The sequence below is a fragment of the Anneissia japonica genome, unplaced genomic scaffold (genome assembly GCF_011630105.1).
Source record: "Anneissia japonica isolate Jap-2015-1 unplaced genomic scaffold, ASM1163010v1 scaffold288211_len279840_cov171, whole genome shotgun sequence".
In the NCBI taxonomy this organism is placed as follows: domain Eukaryota; kingdom Metazoa; phylum Echinodermata; class Crinoidea; order Comatulida; family Comatulidae; genus Anneissia; species Anneissia japonica.
In genome coordinates this window covers 22,324-43,701 of record NW_022720325.1, presented here as the reverse complement: position 1 = coordinate 43,701, position 21,378 = coordinate 22,324, and the positions used below count along the sequence as shown (strand labels likewise).

Here is a 21,378-nt window from a genome sequence, read left to right as displayed (position 1 = left end):
GTGCGTCAAGACCTACCTGTAGCGTTGCGTTCATATTCGAATTTCCGGCGAAGCCCTAGTGGGTCAGTTGCAAGGCTTCTACATTGATAGCAAGTCCCACCAAGGTTGCCCCAATCTAAGTTGGGGCAACAATTTTCACACTTTTATGTTACTCTTTTAAAGTTAAATGTATAATATATACTTACTATTATATAAAATGTATAGGCCTATGTTTAAATAAGTAGGATAAGACTCGAAATAATGTCACAACTACAGACATAATTACATAAAACATGTATAATTGCTGACAGCAATTTACAAAAAACAATGAACTCTATCGTGAAACTACGATACGAGTGTCAGAGTTAACTTCCACCTAATATAATATTTAGGCCTATTTCTCACACAATTAAGTTAATTATTTAAAGATTTCATCAACAAACATGTCACAAATACCTAATTATTTGACATTTACTTCAGGTAAAAACAATTTTCACTTGCTTTTTAATCAGTTTCAAAACCACATTAGTATTCATGAGTTCAATCATTTCCATATGTGTGTATATAAGCAAAGTTAACTAAATGTGCTTGATTTTCTCAAAATATAAAGCAAGTTCAACTCTTATTTAATGGAAAATGAACAATTTCAGTGAAATAGAAACTCCACAGAGGAAAACAATGGTATATTTCTAGTTTCATCATATTTTCTACTTGAAAATGCTAGACCTTTATAAGTAAGTGGGCCTAATTTATCTATGCTTTGAGTAACAGCATTGCTTTCGGTTTTAGACCTACTTTGCAACGCTCATTCCTCACTACGGATCTCTAAAAAAATGCTATAGGCCTACTTGAATTGTTGAGATTGACTTTTGACATATTATAAAGTCGAAATAATGGGTCGATGAATATGGCCATTACCTATCAATTCTGGACAACATTTTCTTGTTAGATAAGATAAAAATAAACGTTCTCAACAATATGAAACCGAAAAGCAACTCTCTGACTAAAAGTTATGAAGATATAGAAATGTATTGCAATAGGTGTCAAAGCTCCCTAACAGCATTTCTGGAGAAATACAAAAATTTGGAACAATTTGATACAAAAAAACTCTCTGAATATTACTTACGAAAATAAAAATGTACCTGACGATATTGATCAAAGGTCGATAATAGCATTTCCAGTCTTTTTTTTTTTTGAACAAATGGTTTATTATTAGACTAAATATAAATATATAAATGTTTGATACCAATTATGCAACCATCTATGATAATATTTCATTAGACTATTTGAATTATTATATACATTATTCTGAACAATTTTCCACCAAAATCAACTCCACATCAACTAGCAGTTTTACAAAGATCTCAATTGGTAATTTCTGAAAGGGTGCAATTTTGAATTAAGCAAATTAAGTGACCTTATGTGTGGTCACCTGTGTCGGTGCCATGGATAAATATATTAAGTATAATATGAGCAACCAACCAACCAGTGCCTTTGGAAGAATCTGAACCAACCCACCATATTTTAGCCATAACATTCCTTACCAACATGTTAAAAAGTGATACAGTAAAACATTCCTATTTGGAACTTTCTAGCGATACCTAGCACGATCGTATTTGATGATTGTCAAGTTATGACTCTTGACAATATTCAATTGGCCATGTGACATTTTTAACGGCAAATTATTCAGTAACTATAGGTGTAATGGAGAAAAATGATCAATGTGTCATTGCCTTCCCAATGGTACGTTACATGACCATGTGTTACGCGCCACGGCGGCCATTTTTAAATTTAAATTGGCGGACCTTTCGCAGGGGAATTACAATTCAATGCTGTTGATTGAAGTCGAAAGAAATGCCATTACTAACCTGGGTTACCCTACTTAAAACAGTATAATAAAAATGTATCAAGTGAATACAGAATAATATAAATAGATAATATTAAATAAATAAATATCTTGTTTGTTTTTAGCGACTCTTCATTTTGTAATACCGTATGGAAACATATAATTTTCAATTCAGTTTAATAAAGATAGATACAACAATGAGTGTTATTAAGTTGTGGAATTCATACCACTTTACGTACTCTATATCATTATAGGCATAAACGAAGAAGAGGAAGATTGGTAATCTAGGTGTATAAACATGGAAGGGAAGTTTAAACTTGAACAGTTTATGAGCACCAGTACTTGACTTGACATAATGAAATGGTCTACTAGCAATTAGCCTACACTGTAAATGCCGACATTAATATCTATCGTATATCACTTGTGCAAAATATAGGCCAGGTGTTGATAAAGGTCGTCGTGTTATTGCGTCCAGAGGTTTACAACGTTGGGCTTGTCACGAATTTGTAATATATTTAAAGCAACATTTCAAAACAACACGTATGGCATAAGCTTCTAACACAACATACATTCGGGTAATTTGGGAATTTACGTACCTAATGGCTGCCAAATAACAATTTTAATTATGTTTTATCGATTTTTATCGGTTATCTAAAATTTATTATGATAATGGTATTGTTCAGAAATTGAGAACACAGCTTTAGTCCAACAATTATTCGATTTTATTTAATACTACGTGTAAGTAGACCTATTTGTACTTGTACGATGGCTGCAAATAATAAGACCAATTGTTTCTGTTAATTATGAAAAATTGAACATTAAAACACAGTACAGATATCTCTTCTTTTAAATTTACCTATATCGGACAGAGCCTGACTAGGGATAGAGGCAGTAGCGGTGTTTTCAATTACGTGGTTAAGAGAGGGAGTGTACAGACGGATGAGACAGAGATAAAATGGGAGAAGGAACATTATATCAGAGCTACCTTTTACCTTTCTTCATATCAAACAGCACAATATACACAATATAATGTACCTACACTTTCTTGTTAAAAATTTCGTTGCTAAATATTGGCAAATGTAAGAAAAAAAAGGAAATTATTATTTTTTTGGCTAAAATTTGTTTATTCACCTAAAATTGTTGTAATCTTTGTCTTTGTAAGTTGATAACTCATTTTCTCCATTTGAATTAGCAATTCAATGTTCTAAATAAAAATGTGTATGAGTTTTCAGATTTTTCCATACTATAGAGAATATCTAAGAATTGACATTATATGGACAAAATGGACATTACAAAATGCTAACAGCTAGGCCTACTTTGTAAATTATTAAAGAGTCCTCCATTGGTGCTTATCAACAATTTTTCTTGTAAACATAGTCAGGCTGTCCAATAGCTTCGAATCTCAAGTGCTCTTGCAACGACAATAAAAATCTGCGGCACTAACAATTAATATTGTGCGTTTAATTTGAGTTCCGAATGTAGGCCCTACGCACTTCACACATCACTCGTCATGGCGTACATACATCAAGTGCCACGTACTGTATTACGGCAATAGTAAACAGGAATATTTTAACTAGATATCCTTGAGCTCATTTAAGACATTGAAAGGATCCTGGATTTGGCATTATCTCATTATATGTCTAGCTAGATTTATAACTTTAGAAAATAATCCATAAAGTAGATGAAGTGATCAGACATCACACTTAAATCGTCGTTATGTGAACGCACGATCATACCTCGCGTCGCTAGTTGATTCTAATTAGTTCTAATTATCAAATAGGCCTACAGGTGTTATGTTGTTTTTTTTAATTATTATTATTGTAGTTATCCTTTGTACATTTCTTTTTAACGATAAACAAACTGAGAAACAGGGAATTCGAGATCTTTAAAGACAATCAAATGCAGAATAATCCCCATAAGCCGAGAACTCACTGCGCCCGACTGCCGTCGGCCAAAGCGATTATATGGAGAAGGCAACGCCACGCGCGCAAAGGACCGTTTTTAATGACGTTCAGAATGCCGTCGTCTAAATTTCACAGGAAGCGAGCGGGGTTGGATGCGTCGGCCGACGGTCGTACGACGTAGTGAGAGCCCGGCGTTGAACCTAATAAAACTAATCAATAATCTAACTTTTTAGATATTGATAGTTTACTGGTATAAAACAAAAAAACAGGTCATGAGATTGGACAAAATAGAGCAGACAAAATGTATGTTTTATCATGTACCTTGTGAATTGATCTTCAAAACATAGTATATACATATCAGACCACAATATTTTGACACACGTCACCCTGTGATGTGCGAGACATTTTGAACAAAGTATTTCCAATTTGATTTCATTGTGTGGGCTTTCTAGCAGAATAAAAATTGAATTTGCTTTTTTATTTCAAAGAACATGTCAGACGTACAATGTTATTATAACACATTTACGCGTCTGAATTTTTACGGGCGTGCTCAAATATACGTTATTTTAAACTTTTAAAAATAATATGTCAAATACACATTTACAAATGCACTTGGGACATTTTTGCCAATTCCACCAGATTAAAATAAAGATCTTCCTCTGTTGATTCCATTGAGTTTGATCAGTTGGTTACTATAACTTCAAATTATAATGTGGTTCTGAACGAGAAGAATAATGATTTTTAAAAAGACACGAACACAGTGATAAGGGTTGAAATGTTTAATTAAATCACCACCATCGGTTTGAGCTACAAAATGATTAAAAATAACACGCATATATAGAAAATAGTAATATTAATGAATAAAAAATAAGAATTAAACGTAAACCACATTGTCAAAATAAAACAACACACTAATATTTGCTTGTATTGTAATTCGCCATGTATAGACTAGTAAGATAATCACATTATTTTATATCTAGATATTTAGCATTATTATTATTATTATTATTATTATTATTATTATTATTATTATTATTATTATTATTATTATTATTATTATTATGTATGCTTACTACTGAATGATGCATACCGTACTGTACTAGAGCCAGTTGAGTACATTCACGCTTTTCGTCTCAAATTTATCTATTAATAAGAATCTTGGGAATATGGGCAATGTTTGTGGTTCTGAAAATGGCAATCCATTAATAGGCCTATTGAAAATACGTCAAAAATATTGAGATCGAAAATATGAAAATACAGTAATTGTCTGAAAACTTTGTAGATTGTCATTCTTTAAATATCTTATTATGGTTTACACAATTAGAATAATGTCCTGTGAGTCTATACTTTTCAGTTAGATGCTGAAAATTGAGTTTGAAAATATTTCATTTGTTACAGTAGTTTGTAATCTGCGGTACTGACACTGACACACATTGTGTGTATAATCGTCTACTGTTTATAAGTGCTAATATAAAAAATACGCTTCAGAGAGGGCACTAGTAATTTTACAAAATGAGTTCTTATCTGCTCAGAAGTCAAGTGAAACCAGTATGAAGTTAGTTTAGTTTAGATTAATGCAAAGGTCCCCACCCTTATTTGACCCTAAGATACATTTCATAAATCAAAACACACCTATATAAACATTGTTCAAAATAATCAATAAACCAGTCAATCTTTATTCCACATCTTTTTTTCACCTTACAAAGAACACAAGAGTTACAAATTGGTGAAAAGGGGAAAACCACGACAAGCAAAGCTTTCAATTGGGCGTCACTTCAAAAAAAAAAAAAAAAAAAAAAAAAAAAAAAAAAAAAAAATATATATATATATATATATATGAATACAAATGATTGAATTATTAAAATATGATAAATAAGTAAATAAAAAATATAAGAAATTAATAATAATAATAATAATAATCTTTAAAAATCATACTTTAAAATTCAGAACTTTAAAATATGAGGGGAATCATAATTCTGTATTATATAAATAACTTTCTATTTACCAACACATATCCTAGGGCCTATACACATTATGGTTAGAGATTATAAGAAGGGATTAAAATGAATGTTATTTGAATATACAGTATAGTGATTTTAATAGCTATTTAGAAACAAACAGAGACAATCTTTTAAAATACTCAAGTTAATTAAAATTTTAAAAATTGTTAAGTTTGCATATTTTCAAGGTGGCATATATTTATTTTTAATTTGAATACATTAAGACTTCTTTTTATGTCTAGTGGCAGGGTAATCCATATCTTAGTACCCTCATAAGCTATAGTCCATTGACCTGTATTAGTACGTCTAAATATAAATATTATATTGTTATAATTTCTGGTGTGGTAGTTGTGTATAGAACTGTAAGTGTGAAAAAAAGAAATTGAAAGCAGAAGGAAGTTTGCCGTTGTTTTGGAACATAAAAACAGCATCTTTTTTTCTTGAGTGTATCAAATATTTTAATTTGTAATTTTAAAAAGCGGGGCTGAGTGGTACTTGAAAGTCTTCTTAATTAATAGATCTTAAAGCTTCCTTTTGCAAAGAACAACCAAAGAAGGAGCAGTTTCCTTCAAAGAAATATGATACAAGACCTTTAATTCGTCCATACCATCTCCCATTGTAGTTTTCACTCGAAATAATATTGAAATGTTTTCTGCCCTTTTTTCTGTTGAAAATAAATGTAGGTGTTCGTTTCCATATTTTCTGAGCACTGTTTCGTCTTAGATGATGTACAGGTTCTAGCTCGGTCATGCACTATAGTCAATACCGGTGATTATATTCTATATTTATATCTTATATGCTTGAATACCAGCATTTTTCCGATCGAAACTACTTTCGTCATTAATAAGGATGGTGACTTAGGCCTAATCTAGAAGTCTTGAAATGTGGGTGCTGATGGGGTAAAGTGGGGCGCTAACTCACAATATAAGGTGATTTTAGGTGATTTTTAACTACTTGCAAGTGATTTTTGAGGTGGGTTGTGGGGGCGACTGGGGTCACAAGTAATTTTTGGAGTGGCGTGCGCCCCTGGATACGCCACTGCTAATCTGTTCCAGTTGGATGTGACTCGCTTAAGCGTAAATTAGACATTCTCATGAATTTTCTAAGTTAGAGTTTGAGCCAACCAAATGTCGCTGCCACTCACAAGTAAAGCACAGCACATCCTGGAACAGCAATGCCACACTTCACAATTTGTTTTGCTGGGTTAGACCTGTGGACTGTAGTCCCAACTATCTTTAAACTTTGTATCCCCGCTAGAGATATAAAATCAGAGTATTGCGATAAGTTAGGCCTAGATTACAATTGATGAATATTGACCAAGCTGACATTTTGTGAGACACCTGAAAATATGACGTTAGTTTTTTTTCAACAACCTAAAAAGTTCGGTTTGAAAAGCTGAAAAATACAATAATTTTTTACTGGAAAGGGTTCGCTAATAATAATAATAATAATAATAATAGTGTAGTTTTATATAGCGCACAAATCCATCTAATGTAAGATGCTCAGGGCGCTTGAAATGTGGACTAGTGACTCGATCAATGACTTTCTTCGCCCCTAAGGGTCCCTTCGTGTCTGTGCTACCCGGTAACCCGGTACCAGCAACTCTCGTCGTCCACCACAGAGGCTGTCTGTTTCAGTACACCGGGGTATCCCCCTACTCGTCTCGAAGGATTACAGGGTTCTTTATAGTGCACACGAGCCACTGTATACACTGGGCCTACGGTTTATAGTCCTTATCCGAGAAGACTTGTTCTACCACCAGAACCATAGGCGAGCGTGCCGTTCGAACCAGCGCCGATATTATGGCTATAGCTTGCGGCGCCCCTGCTAACCGCTCGGCCATTCGACTCACCAAATAATAATAAAGGACCGCTATTCAGAAGGTTCCCTAGTCCTTACGAAATGAAATTGGCTAGTCATAATATAAAATGAAGTTCGCTAGTCATAATATAAAATGAAGTTCGCTAGTCATAATATAAAATGAAGTTCGCTAGTCATAATATAAAATGAAGTTCGCTAGTCATAATATAAAAAGAAGTTCGCTAGTCATAATATAAAATGAAGTTCGCTAGTCATAATATAAAATGAAGTTCGCTAGTCATAATATAGAATGAAGTTCGCTAGTCATAATATAAAATGAAGTTCGCTAGTCATAATAATTATTTCTTTTACTAGATTATGACTAGCGAACATTTTTTTAATTATGTTATTGGAACCATTTTTGTCTTGATTATGACTAGCGAACCTTTATGATAAAAATAATAATAGAAAAAACCCAATATATATTCTTGTGACTAGCGGACCTTATTACCCTGTTACCTCATGTTATTATTATATATAAAAAAAAAAAAGGATACCACCAATCAAGATTTACAGAAACAATAATAATTAAGTAGTATTAACAATAATAATAAATATATGGATGGTAAGCAACCAAGACTCACTACCAACATGTCTGATGTAATAATAATAATAATAATAATAATAATAATAATAATAATAATAATAATTAGCCTCATTATTGTTATCATTATGAAAAAAAAATTAATACAAGTAATTTAAAAGAATAATAATAATGATAATAATAATAATAATAATAATAATATGAATAATAATAATAATAATATGAATAATAATAATATGAATAATAATAGATGATAAGTGATGATACAGTTTACTACAGCCTAGTACTGAGAACAATGAACTATCATGGCTAGTCAATGACAGAGGACAGTGAACTATTGCTATGATGTTTAAACAACTGATTTATAAATGCCAACTTAGTCTTGTCAGCATTAATTTATCTGTATGGAGACTACGATTTGAAGTTCCTTAAATGCCTTAATGTAGCACATGAAAACGCTTTAAATATTCCATAGGCTATTTATTCATGTCATGCAACAACCATCCTAATGATTGACAAAAAAAAAATCCCCTCCACGCTATATAATATTCAAATCTCACCCCTTCCTCTTAGCTTTGGTGGGTAATTTATTAACTGTCGCCGATGTCACCTGGGATCAAATCCTAATAGCATAATATCAAAATTGTTCGCATTTTACATCTACACCTAGTAGCTTTTATCACAAACTGCATAATTGACCCAAAACTGAAGCTAAAACAGTATCTAAACGTGAATAAAATAATGTAAACACGTTCAGCAACTTTTGTTTTCGATTGTTACACTACAACCATTTCGATGTCAATTGCAAAGGGGGATTAACCCATTCGGTCCCCGCCGAACAGTTCAAGCCCATTCGTCGGTCACGACTCGGTGGACCAAAAAGTGGAAAAAAAGTCTTGGAAATGAAATTGAGTATTACGTGTTAAAACATCTAAGGACAGTCAGAACAGTGGCGCCTGATTTTTCCTTCATGGCAACTGATTTTCTATTTGTAATGTCACGTCATGCAGTGATGGCGCCAGGATCTGCCCGACAGGGGGCTAAAGGCCCCGACGGGGTGGGGGCTAGGCGAGCGAAGCGAGCCTCACTTGGCTGGGAGAAGCCGCCTAGAGGCTACAGGGGGTCCAGGGGAGCGAATTTCCCTGGAATCTACGGATGTTTGACGAATTTTGGTAAATTTTTATCAGTTATTTGATAGGCATCAAACTACCGTAATGACTTCATGTATGTTTTTTAATTTCGAATTCCAAAAACCAATTTTTTATTAAAACAACGAGAAACAAAGAGTATGCAATGTAACCACAACTAACTTATTTTCAAATCCGTTTTACATTTTATATTATTAAAAAAAAACACCGTATAACATTACAATACTATCCTCCCATCCTGGCGAAATCCAAGTTTTTCATAATCCACGTGATTGTGAATTATTTTTTTATTAACAAAATTACGAATAAGAATAATGTCCTACTGTAAATTGTAAGACCACCAATTTGTGACAATACGGGTATTATTCTACGATGAATTAAGTAAACACAATGTCACCGGGAACGTCACAATACAAACTCCCCCAGTTCGAAATCAAGGGGTATTTTTTTTTTTATTTCAAAGATAACATTAATAAGCACTGACATTTTTAAAAATAGTGTCAAAACGCTGTTTTTCGCTAGTCATAATATAAAATGAAGTTCGCTAGTCATAATATAAAATGAAGTTCGCTAGTCATAATATAAAATGAAGTTCGCTAGTCATAATATAAAATGAAGTTCGCTAGTCATAATATAAAATGAAGTTCGCTAGTCATAATATAAAATGAAGTTCGCTAGTCATAATATAAAATGAAGTTCGCTAGTCATAATATAAAATGAAGTTCGCTAGTCATAATATAAAATGAAGTTCGCTAGTCATAATATAAAATGAAGTTCGCTAGTCATAATATAAAATGAAGTTCGCTAGTCATAATATAAAATGAAGTTCGCTAGTCATAATATAAAATGAAGTTCGCTAGTCATAATATAAAATGAAGTTCGCTAGTCATAATATAAAATGAAGTTCGCTAGTCATAATATAAAATGAAGTTCGCTAGTCATAATATAAAATGAAGTTCGCTAGTCATAATATAAAATGAAGTTCGCTAGTCATAATATAAAATGAAGTTCGCTAGTCATAATATAAAATGAAGTTCGCTAGTCATAATATAAAATGAAGTTCGCTAGTCATAATATAAAATGAAGTTCGCTAGTCATAATATAAAATGAAGTTCGCTAGTCATAATATAAAATGAAGTTCGCTAGTCATAATATAAAATGAAGTTCGCTAGTCATAATATAAAATGAAGTTCGCTAGTCATAATATAAAATGAAGTTCGCTAGTCATAATATAAAATGAAGTTCGCTAGTCATAATATAAAATGAAGTTCGCTAGTCATAATATAAAATGAAGTTCGCTAGTCATAATATAAAATGAAGTTCGCTAGTCATAATATAAAATGAAGTTCGCTAGTCATAATATAAAATGAAGTTCGCTAGTCATAATATAAAATGAAGTTCGCTAGTCATAATATAAAATGAAGTTCGCTAGTCATAATATAAAATGAAGTTCGCTAGTCATAATATAAAATGAAGTTCGCTAGTCATAATATAAAATGAAGTTCGCTAGTCATAATATAAAATGAAGTTCGCTAGTCATAATATAAAATGAAGTTCGCTAGTCATAATATAAAATGAAGTTCGCTAGTCATAATATAAAATGAAGTTCGCTAGTCATAATATAAAATGAAGTTCGCTAGTCATAATATAAAATGAAGTTCGCTAGTCATAATATAAAATGAAGTTCGCTAGTCATAATATAAAATGAAGTTCGCTAGTCATAATATAAAATGAAGTTCGCTAGTCATAATATAAAATGAAGTTCGCTAGTCATAATATAAAATGAAGTTCGCTAGTCATAATATAAAATGAAGTTCGCTAGTCATAATATAAAATGAAGTTCGCTAGTCATAATATAAAATGAAGTTCGCTAGTCATAATATAAAATGAAGTTCGCTAGTCATAATATAAAATGAAGTTCGCTAGTCATAATATAAAATGAAGTTCGCTAGTCATAATATAAAATGAAGTTCGCTAGTCATAATATAAAATGAAGTTCGCTAGTCATAATATAAAATGAAGTTCGCTAGTCATAATATAAAATGAAGTTCGCTAGTCATAATATAAAATGAAGTTCGCTAGTCATAATATAAAATGAAGTTCGCTAGTCATAATATAAAATGAAGTTCGCTAGTCATAATATAAAATGAAGTTCGCTAGTCATAATATAAAATGAAGTTCGCTAGTCATAATATAAAATGAAGTTCGCTAGTCATAATATAAAATGAAGTTCGCTAGTCATAATATAAAAAGAAGTTCGCTAGTCATAATATAAAATGAAGTTCGCTAGTCATAATATAAAATGAAGTTCGCTAGTCATAATATAAAATGAAGTTCGCTAGTCATAATATAAAATGAAGTTCGCTAGTCATAATATAAAATGAAGTTCGCTAGTCATAATAATTATTTCTTTTACTATATTATGACTAGCGAACATTTTTTTAATTATGTTATTGGAACCATTTTTGTCTTGATTATGACTAGCGAACCTTTATAATAAAAATAATAATAGAAAAAACCCAATATATATTCTTGTGACTAGCGGACCTTATTACCCTGTTACCTCATGTTATTATTATATATATAAGAAAAAGGATACCACCAATCAAGATTTACAGAAACAATAATAATTAAGTAGTATTAACAATAATAATAAATATATGGATGGTAAGCAACCAAGACTCACAACCAACATGTCTGATGTAATAATAATAATAATAATAATAATGTTATCATTATGAAAAAAAAAACTTTAATACAAGTAATTTAAAAGAATAATAATAATATGAATAATAATAATAATAATAGATGATACAGTTTACTACAGCCTAGGACAGAGAACAATGAACTATCATGGCTAGTCAATGACAGAGGACAGTGAACTATTGCTATGATGTTTAAACAACTGATTTATAAATGCCAACTTAGTCTTGTCAGCATTAATTTATCTATATGGAGACTACGATTTGAAGTTCCTTAAATGCCTTAATGTAGCACATGAAAACGCTTTAAATATTCCATAGGCTATTTATTCATGTCATGCAACAACCATCCTAATGATTGACAAAAAAAAATCCCCTCTACGCTATATAATATTCAAATCTCACCCCTTCCTCTTAGCTTTGATGGGTAATTTATTAACTGTCGCCGATGTCACCTGGGATCAAATCCTAATAGCATAATATCAAAATTGTTCGCATTTTACATCTACACCTAGTAGGTGCTTTTATCACAAACTGCATAATTGACCCAAAACTGAAGCTAAAACAGTATCTAAACGTGAATAAAATAATGTAAACACGCTCAGCAACTTTTGTTTTCGATACAACCATTTCGATGTCAATTGCAAAGGGGGATTAACCCATTCGGTCCCCGCCGAACAGTTCAAGCCCATTCGTCGGTCACGACTCGGTGGACCAAAAAGTGGAAAAAAAAGTCTTGGAAATGAAATTGAGTATTACGTGTTAAAACATCTAAGAACATTCAAAACAGGGGCGCCTGATTTTTTCTTCATGGCAACTGATTTTCTATTTGTAATGTCACGTCATGCAGTGATGGCGCCAGGATCTGCCCGACAGGGGGACTAAAGGCCCCGACGGGCTAAAGGCCCCGACGGGGTGGGGGCTAGGCGAGCGAAGCGAGCCTCACTTGGCTGGGAGAAGCCGCCTAGAGGCTACAGGGGGTCCAGGGGAGCGAATTTCCCTGGAATCTACGGATGTTTGACGAATTTTGGTAAATTTTTATCAGTTATTTGATAGGCATCAAACTACCGTAATGACTTCATGTATGTTTTTGAATGTCGAAATTCCAAAACCAATTTTTTATTAAAACAACGAGAAACAAAGAGTATGCAATGTAACCACAACTAAATTATTTTCAAATCCGTTTTAAATTTTATATTATTAAAAAAAAAAAAACACCGTATAACATTACAATACTATCCTCCCATCATGGCGAAATCCAGGTTTTTCATAATCCACGTGATTGTGAATTATTAACAACAAAATTACGAATAGGAATAATGTCCTACTGTAAATTTTAAGGCCACCAATTTGTGACAATACGGGTATTATACTACGATGAATTAAGTAAACACGATGTCACCGGGAACGTCACAATACAAACTCCCCCAGTTCGAAATCAAGGGGTATTTTTTTTTTTTTTTTTTTTAATTTCAAAGATAACATTAATAAGCACTGACATTTTTGAAAATAGTGTCAAAACGCTGTTTTGACACTTGACACCGTTCTGCTGACTTACGTTCCAATGTTTGAACGTAATTAATTCATTGTGAAGAAGAATATATGTTGTTTCATGGACTTAATTCAATGTGAAAAGTAATATACTTTATACGGTAGTCAGATAACTTGCAATAAAACGGCACGTGAATTTACGTTATAATAATAATAATAATTATTATTATTATTATTATTGTTGTTTTTGTTATTATTGTGATGAAAAGTTAACACAAACGATACACAAATAAGTCAATGAAGGTGATATGGTTGCTAAACGAACAGACATGTAAACATATTTTTTAAAAATATTTTTTATTCCCCGACGGAACGTATTCGTCGTATTCGTCTTCTCCGACCGGGTGGGGGGGGGGGGGCTAGGCTTCTTCGACGAGGGGCTATAGCCCCCACCCCACCCCTCTGGCGCCACCACTGACATCATGTTACAAATATTTTGGTATTCAATGTAGATACTAGCACTCAATTATGGTACCAATACTAATATTAAGATGTATTAAAGCAACAAAACACACTTTGTTTAGAGCATTAAATTGATTTCCCTTATGAATATTTTAAGAAATGACTATACATTTTCATAACATTATTGTTTGCTTGCTCTCTTTAGCAAATGTCATTGTGTTGTATTCATATTTCAGCTACAGTTGTATTTAAAAAAAAGTGTGTTCATTGTTTACACAGATATAAGATTCCGAGATTCATGATTCCCGGATATATAAATAGTAAATGTGATTATTCGTCTATCTACATAATACGGTATAATAATTGTGTTTAAACAGCATATCGTAAACCCACCGTACCGGTATACTATTAACTCGATGTGTAAATTGCACAATGTTTCAAAGTTGATGATTGGAAAAACATAATTTAGACAACAGTCATAAACATATCATTAGTAGCCTACGGTATAATATACACCGAGTATTAGGCCTATCGTGTGTTAAGGCCAATACAACAAAGGTGATATTACAAAAATGTGGGAACTAAACCGATTAGTAAAGTTTAATGCGAAAAAAAATGACATATTTAGATCTGCTGCTGACGACAATTATTTATTCTCCTTTATGTTTACGATAAAAAAAATTTAAATATTTAGGAAAAAACACTCCATCGGGACTCGAACCAAAGACCTTCCGCTGAGATATACCGAGTGGTATACAGCCCATAGATCCCTTTTTTCGAAATGTATTGCGTATTACACAATGAATACTTGGAAAACTGTATGAGAGACCTTATTGTGTGATGTGCCAATCTAAAGTGATCTTACTAGAAGATCTATTAAATTTGACTGGAGGGGCGTTTTCCTCCTGCCCGCAATTCGATTGACTCCGTCAATACATGGTAGATTGGAGAATTTGAGAAAACAACATTGATAAGTTTATTATAATATCCTTCAAGAAAAAAAAGGAATGGAATAGAACAAGATTTGAAGGCATGATTTATAAAACAGTGTGCATACTGTTAATGATGTCAACAATTGATGGATTGATGCTTCAATTAATAAGTTTCTAAGTAAATCGCTTTTATAACGGTAAATTCTAAATATCATATTGTTTGATATTTAGTTAAAATATAAAAAAGATTATATAGGTCTATTCTTACCATTTTTTCACGTTTTCTGCGATTTGTTCTGTTGGTCGTACGATGAATGTTTGGTTTTAGCCAGTACGTTATTATAACAATAATTGTTCATCCACATTTAATGAAGTTTTCCTAATTTCTCCTATCCAACATTTTAACATGATTAGGGCGTTTTAGACAATTAAGATGTAAAATGATCTTAAAATGAAACATAAATATTGTTTTATCTCACTCTTTCTGCTCTCTCTAAAAAATAAACGCCCTGGGTGTTTATCCCCACTTGATTAGATTATCAAAAAGTTAGCTAAATAAAAGCTCTCAGATTATCAGTTTTTCTTTGACAAGAAACTGCTGTATGTCCATTAATAGTCATGATGTGATGTCATCATGATCATATTTAGGCATGTCACATGTTTTGTAAAAAAAACCCAAAAAAACTTGATACTCTGAACTCTCGGGCTTTTTCTTCTTGTAAGCTGCATCCCTCTATTAGGAGTTTGTCGCAGCTTGAGAGAGCAGGCTTTAGATAGCCTACTGAAATAATGTCCTCCAAGGTAGTATCAGAAAAGTTTACATAACTTACATAGATACAAAAATTAACAAACCATATTAGCTCAGCATACACCGTATATTTTGATAGTACTATTCTCGGGTCCGACGACGTCACAGAACATAGGCCTATTTTCCTTTATGAAAACAATACAGTGTAACTGAATTTGACTGCATTGAGTTTCACTTGATTTCGTGATTTTATCCGAAAATTTATTTATTACATCACGAATAATTATGTAAATTTGCATTACTTAGTGGTGTAACAAGTTTGAGTATGCACTCATGGCTAAGGCTAGGGTCCCAACGACTTCAAACAGCCCGGGCTAATAATCGGAATTGATGAGCAGACCGGGTAAAAAACATCATAATAAGCCATTAAAACGTCAGTAATGTCGAAGCGCACAGGGGCATTGCACCTTTACCACCTGGAGTCCTACGTGAGTAGGAGGGAAAGGGTAGTGGGGCATAAAGAAGCCTTTGCCAGGAGCCTCACCGCCCGTTTACGCCCTACTTCTACTTTCATATTTAATAGCCAAATGAGTTTTTATTTGCTTTTTCTGAAATAACTTTGTTCAGTGCGTTGGTTATTTTGGAATATTTATACATTTTAATAAAATTGAAAAAAAAAAAAGAAAAAAAAAACAAAGAAAGAAAAAAAAACACTAGAAAACCTAGCATATTGTAAGGAGATTGGTGCATCCAGAGGGAGTATCAAACTCCCATCCGCTTCACGCTACAGAAAATTACAATTGAGGACAGACGATGCAATAGCTCGGTGATGTATGATGGTGATATACCTGTCTCTTATACACATCTAGATGTGTATAAGAGACAGATATATATGTATATATAACCAAATTTATGTCCAGAGCTAACTTATGCTGAATCTAGATATATAATAGGCCTAACAGTGCAGTCGAGGATTGGACCTCTTAACTGAGTGGCTGAGTGGCTTTGCGTGAATAGCCCGCCTCTTACTCTTCCAGTCATGTTGGTGTAGGTAGTCCTAGGCCTAAATGGTGTAAACAGAGAGCTAGTACAAGAAGATCACGATTACTGGACTGCCTTATAAACTTTTAGTTTTAATTTTAGTTAATATTAACTGGTTTACCTTGAAATTTAATATCCACAATCTCATCCAATCACGCAATCTACCGTATTCTAATAATGACATTTGCCTTTTTTTTTTAATGGTGGTTTTAAGTTGAAGTGATTTTTCATATTGCTTGGCGCTATTACATTACACAGCATCGTTGCTACTTAATGCCAATTAGCGACGACGCTGCTTATGAGGAGTAATAATAGTACCGGGATACTTAATGCCAAGTTCTACATATTCTTCTAGAATGTTCATTCTCCCGTAGATCAATCAACATCACTTTCAAAGTAGGATCCATATCACAAGCCTTCAGGCAATAACTTTTTTTCGTGAAGTGTTAATTAGATAAGCCTCATCGGTCGTCTTGCATCTATGCTGCCATTCGAAGCGTTTACAATCTAAAGACCTCTATTGTTATCTAGACAGTTACTTATTTGACACATTCTTGTTCCATTCATGCGACAGTATTTTTAACCTATCAAATTAAATATAGTTAGTAAAGCCATTGTCGCTATTTATTCATCGTTTGAGATTAACCCTCGGGCATTTATTCCGAATTCAACAACACAGACTTTCGAGCTATGAATTGACTAGTGGATGTAAAGTTCACCATGCGACAAACTTTATTTTAATTCCAGGTTCTTAATGTGAAAAATAACTGTAAATCCATGATCACAAATATGTATCTCTGTTGTGAGCAGTGTTGACTCCTGTGGGGAAGAAGAGCATTTGCCACGCCGTCGGACAGGCTTGGACCCCTATGTCGTCCGACGTCACGACGATGTCGTCGGATCAAACATTTAAAAAACGATAATTTCCCTATCCAAAATTGAATAAACGTTATTTTGTTTGCCAATCCCAAATATTGTGGTCTAAAAGCACAATTTAGACCATGTAAGCCATAAAAACTCTCTCAGTCGGCTCCTTGGTTCGTACCCCTCCGTCGAACATGTCGGACCCTTTGTCGGCAAATTTCTGGAGCCACCACTGGTTGTGAGGTTCCTGTTGACTTTCATGGTAGTTTGTAGTAGATGCTAAACTGGTAGTACGAATAACAACATTATTACAAGGCAGTTCATCAGAATAAAACGCAGTGCGAGTTTGATGAGCTTTGAAATTGGCATGTTCGAGTTGGCCAATTTTAGCTGCCACATTGTCTGTAGTATAGTACTTGACTTTTCTAATGTAAACAAAATGAAGAAGTTAATGAACCCTCAAGATAAGTTCGTGAATTTCACTTAAATATTGAAAACCGTAACCGCATCACGGAACAGCAACCAAATAGATAATGTGCAAATACAGATTATTGATTTCTTGCATTGGTAAGGCCCTATTTTTATTGTGATTTTTACAAAGTAGGCCTATTAAAAAAATCAGTTTATGTGGTCATGGTTTTTAGTACACGTAGGAGTATGGGCTACAGTATAGATGTAGAGAAATTTTAATTCATGAGTATATGTGATATTGCCGTGATTGAATCTTGTCTGTGTGATCATTGCCGTGATCCAAATCTTATCCGTAATTACTGTAATAGTTTACTGACTGATTTTAAACGGTTTATGTATCTTTTGTTGTTTGCTTTGTAGTGCCCTGCATATGCTTGGTCCTCCAAGCTGTGACCTGTGATGTATGTTCCATTCTATTTTATTTATTGAATAAAGAATGATTTGAAAAAAAAAAATATTTACGTCATCTACATTATGTAATAATTGATCGTAGGGTAATTCCACAGTCTTTGATCCGTGAGGGATAATATTTTATATTCAGTTGTTAAATGCTATTTATTATTTATCTTATTTGTTAAAATGTATTTTGAAAATTTCTCAAAGCTATAATTTTAATTCAATTAAAAGGATGGGCCTATTTTGCAATTTATTTGATATCAAATATTAATAATGTATATTTGGCGTTAAGAGGTGGACATTTCATGAAAAATGCTGAATATTTTTGAATAGTGAACCTATGTTTTAGAAATGTTCGTTTTATAATAATGATTACTTAACAAATTGTAGTTATTATTTTATGGTAAACATTACAATAATCATCAAATTATAGTATTTTACAAGGAAAAAAAACTCCTTACAGCAGAAGAGAATATTTGAATAAGAAAACCGTTTAAAATTAATGCCCAATTACTGTGTCATCCGCGATGTATACAATGTTTATCATAACAGTAATATAAAAAGATTTTTTTTCTCATTAATTAGCCTTAGGCATACATGTAAATATTAAATGCAGTTTGAAGCTTGTATTCAATAAGGTTTCTCAGATATGTCTGATTATATTCTCTAAACGTGATAATAATTATAAGGATGATATTTTTTTTATTTCATCAGAATCCAACAGTAACCAATGTCACCCTTTACAGAATTGATTAATAAAATATACATGTAATTTTAATGATGATGATGATGATAATAATGATGATGATAATGACTATGATAATTGTTGCCTTTTGATTAAGCAGAATTACAAAATCATACCACCGAGAAATTCTATGTCGCACAATTTGCAAGTACAGTTTCCAGTTAAACACCCACTTCTCAATTCATAGCCTGATAAGTGGGGTTTATATCAAATAATGAATAGTAACAATTGTTTAACAAACTATCTTTATTTTTGATAGACCAAAAATACTGTTGAAACCTTCCTTGCATGAAACGCTATATCAGACCATACAATATTAATTATTATAAATCAATCGTGACGTCAAAACTGTAACTTCGAATTTTATTTTCCTATCTTCAAACGTGCACTAATTTTTAATTAGTGCACGGTTTGCTTGATCTTTTTAGGGTCGTGTGCGAAAGGCCAATTCAACTCATGCTTCACCATATCGCTTATTATTAATTCAAACTTTTCTTGTTAATAATCTTATACGCCCTATGTAATTTCTTAGCTTGACAATTGTTTAAATGCTATTTTTATTTTGTCTTGTATTTTAGTGTTTCTCTCGCAATATTAACATATGGGCATTTTGCATAAGTCGAAAAATGCTCGGGGTCCCACAAATTACAATTGAGGACAGACGATGCAATAGCTCGGTGATGTATGATGGTGATATACAGTAATAGTATACGGTACAATACTGTAGTGGTAAGTAGAATGAGTGTATGTGTAAAATTATAAATATATTATGTGAGTTTGTTACGTCATGTTAATAGATTTGACCATTAGTGTTTCCTTCAGCAGAGTAGCATACCGTATTTGTTAATGCAACAGGGTAACGATCTCAAATTAAACTAACCAAAAGCATTATATATTCATTTCAAAGAAATATTGAGGGGAAAAATAGAGAAAAACAACGTAAGGGGCAAAACGAGCTTGCCTAGTTTGGTTGCAATTGTCCCTCTCAATGACATCGTTCAGAGGGATTAAATAATAAGGTCGAGATAGGTTTGAAGTCACTCGTGATTACAGATACCATCCATATGCAGTTGTGACATCGAGAGCCATGAGTGTCTATAAAACCGAAATATGGTAGCCTTTAATTTGATTTTTTTTTATTGTAAAACATGAGGGGATCTTCTTTTCACAAGCCTTTTATTCGTGTCTATAATAAGGGTTGCTATAAAAGAAAAAAAAAAGAAAACCGAAGACCCAAAAAAAGAAGACCCACAATTTCTTTGCGCTTATATTCGTAAGAAGGCTCGTTTTCTTGTCAGCACTATTCGGTATTAAAAAGAAATGGATGAACAAATTCAGGAGTATTTCTTCCATATTACGCTCTAGCCAATTAGGAATAGAAGAGACGTCGAGATGTAGAGCGATACCGACGAACATAAGCAAAAAATAAAACTAAAATATGTGCCCAAGACGTCACCAACAATTTAGAAACCCTTTTAACCCCGACAACTCTTCTCAATTAATGTCTACCGAAAACATACAGAAGCTAAAGCTAACAAGCGAATGCGATATAGACTGAACTCAGTAGCTACTATCAAGCAAGTACAAAGAGTTCAGTCATTTCCTGGATAAATAAAGGGCAAATATATACATCAATATCTTCACAATATGGAGTGTGCAAAATCTGAAAAAGAATAGAAAGTGCTCTCGATCCTACATGTCAACATACCGAGGCGTATATATTGAATCTACACTTGCAAAAGCAGCAATGAACATAATATTGATCAGCTGAAATTACTTCTAAGAGGACCATCTTAAAAATGCAATTTGGTTTCAGTAAAGAAAAAGGATAATGTTACAATCCGCATATTTTACAAACGATTATACAAGGCGCTGGCGTCATTATTTCCCTGGTCACTGGATACTGAGCTGGCAAATCCGAACATTGTGCAACTTTTTCTGCTCCCTTGGGAGTATCCCTGGTCATTGCTGCTTGAACACGCACGACCCATACATTCAATGCCATACCATCCTACCAGGTACCCATACTCCTGGGTGGAGAGCAGTGGCGTCACGGAATGTGTGGGTCCCTGGCGCTGACTGTTATTGGGAGCCCTCATCATGCCAAGTTCGACAAATTTGCAGGCGTGAGACTTTTGTTCTGTCGGGGCCCCTCGTACCTGGGGGCCCTGGCACTCGATCTCACAATTTAAAGTCCAACACCTTACACACTGGGCCACATGCTCCTACGTAGTGATAGCATTTA

At 33.0% G+C, this 21,378-nt stretch overlaps 1 protein-coding gene across 1 annotated transcript in view; it reads right to left on the bottom strand.

Annotated features, from left to right (window-relative positions):
• Nucleotides 1-21,138, bottom strand: part of LOC117111296 (short transient receptor potential channel 5-like) — a 48,215-nt gene extending 27,077 nt beyond the window's left edge. The window contains exon 1 of the mRNA XM_033254220.1: nucleotides 21,038-21,138. Coding sequence (XP_033110111.1) covers nucleotides 21,038-21,138 — 101 coding nt within the window. The remainder of the gene's footprint in view (nucleotides 1-21,037) is intronic.
• Nucleotides 21,139-21,378: the final 240 nt, after the last annotated feature.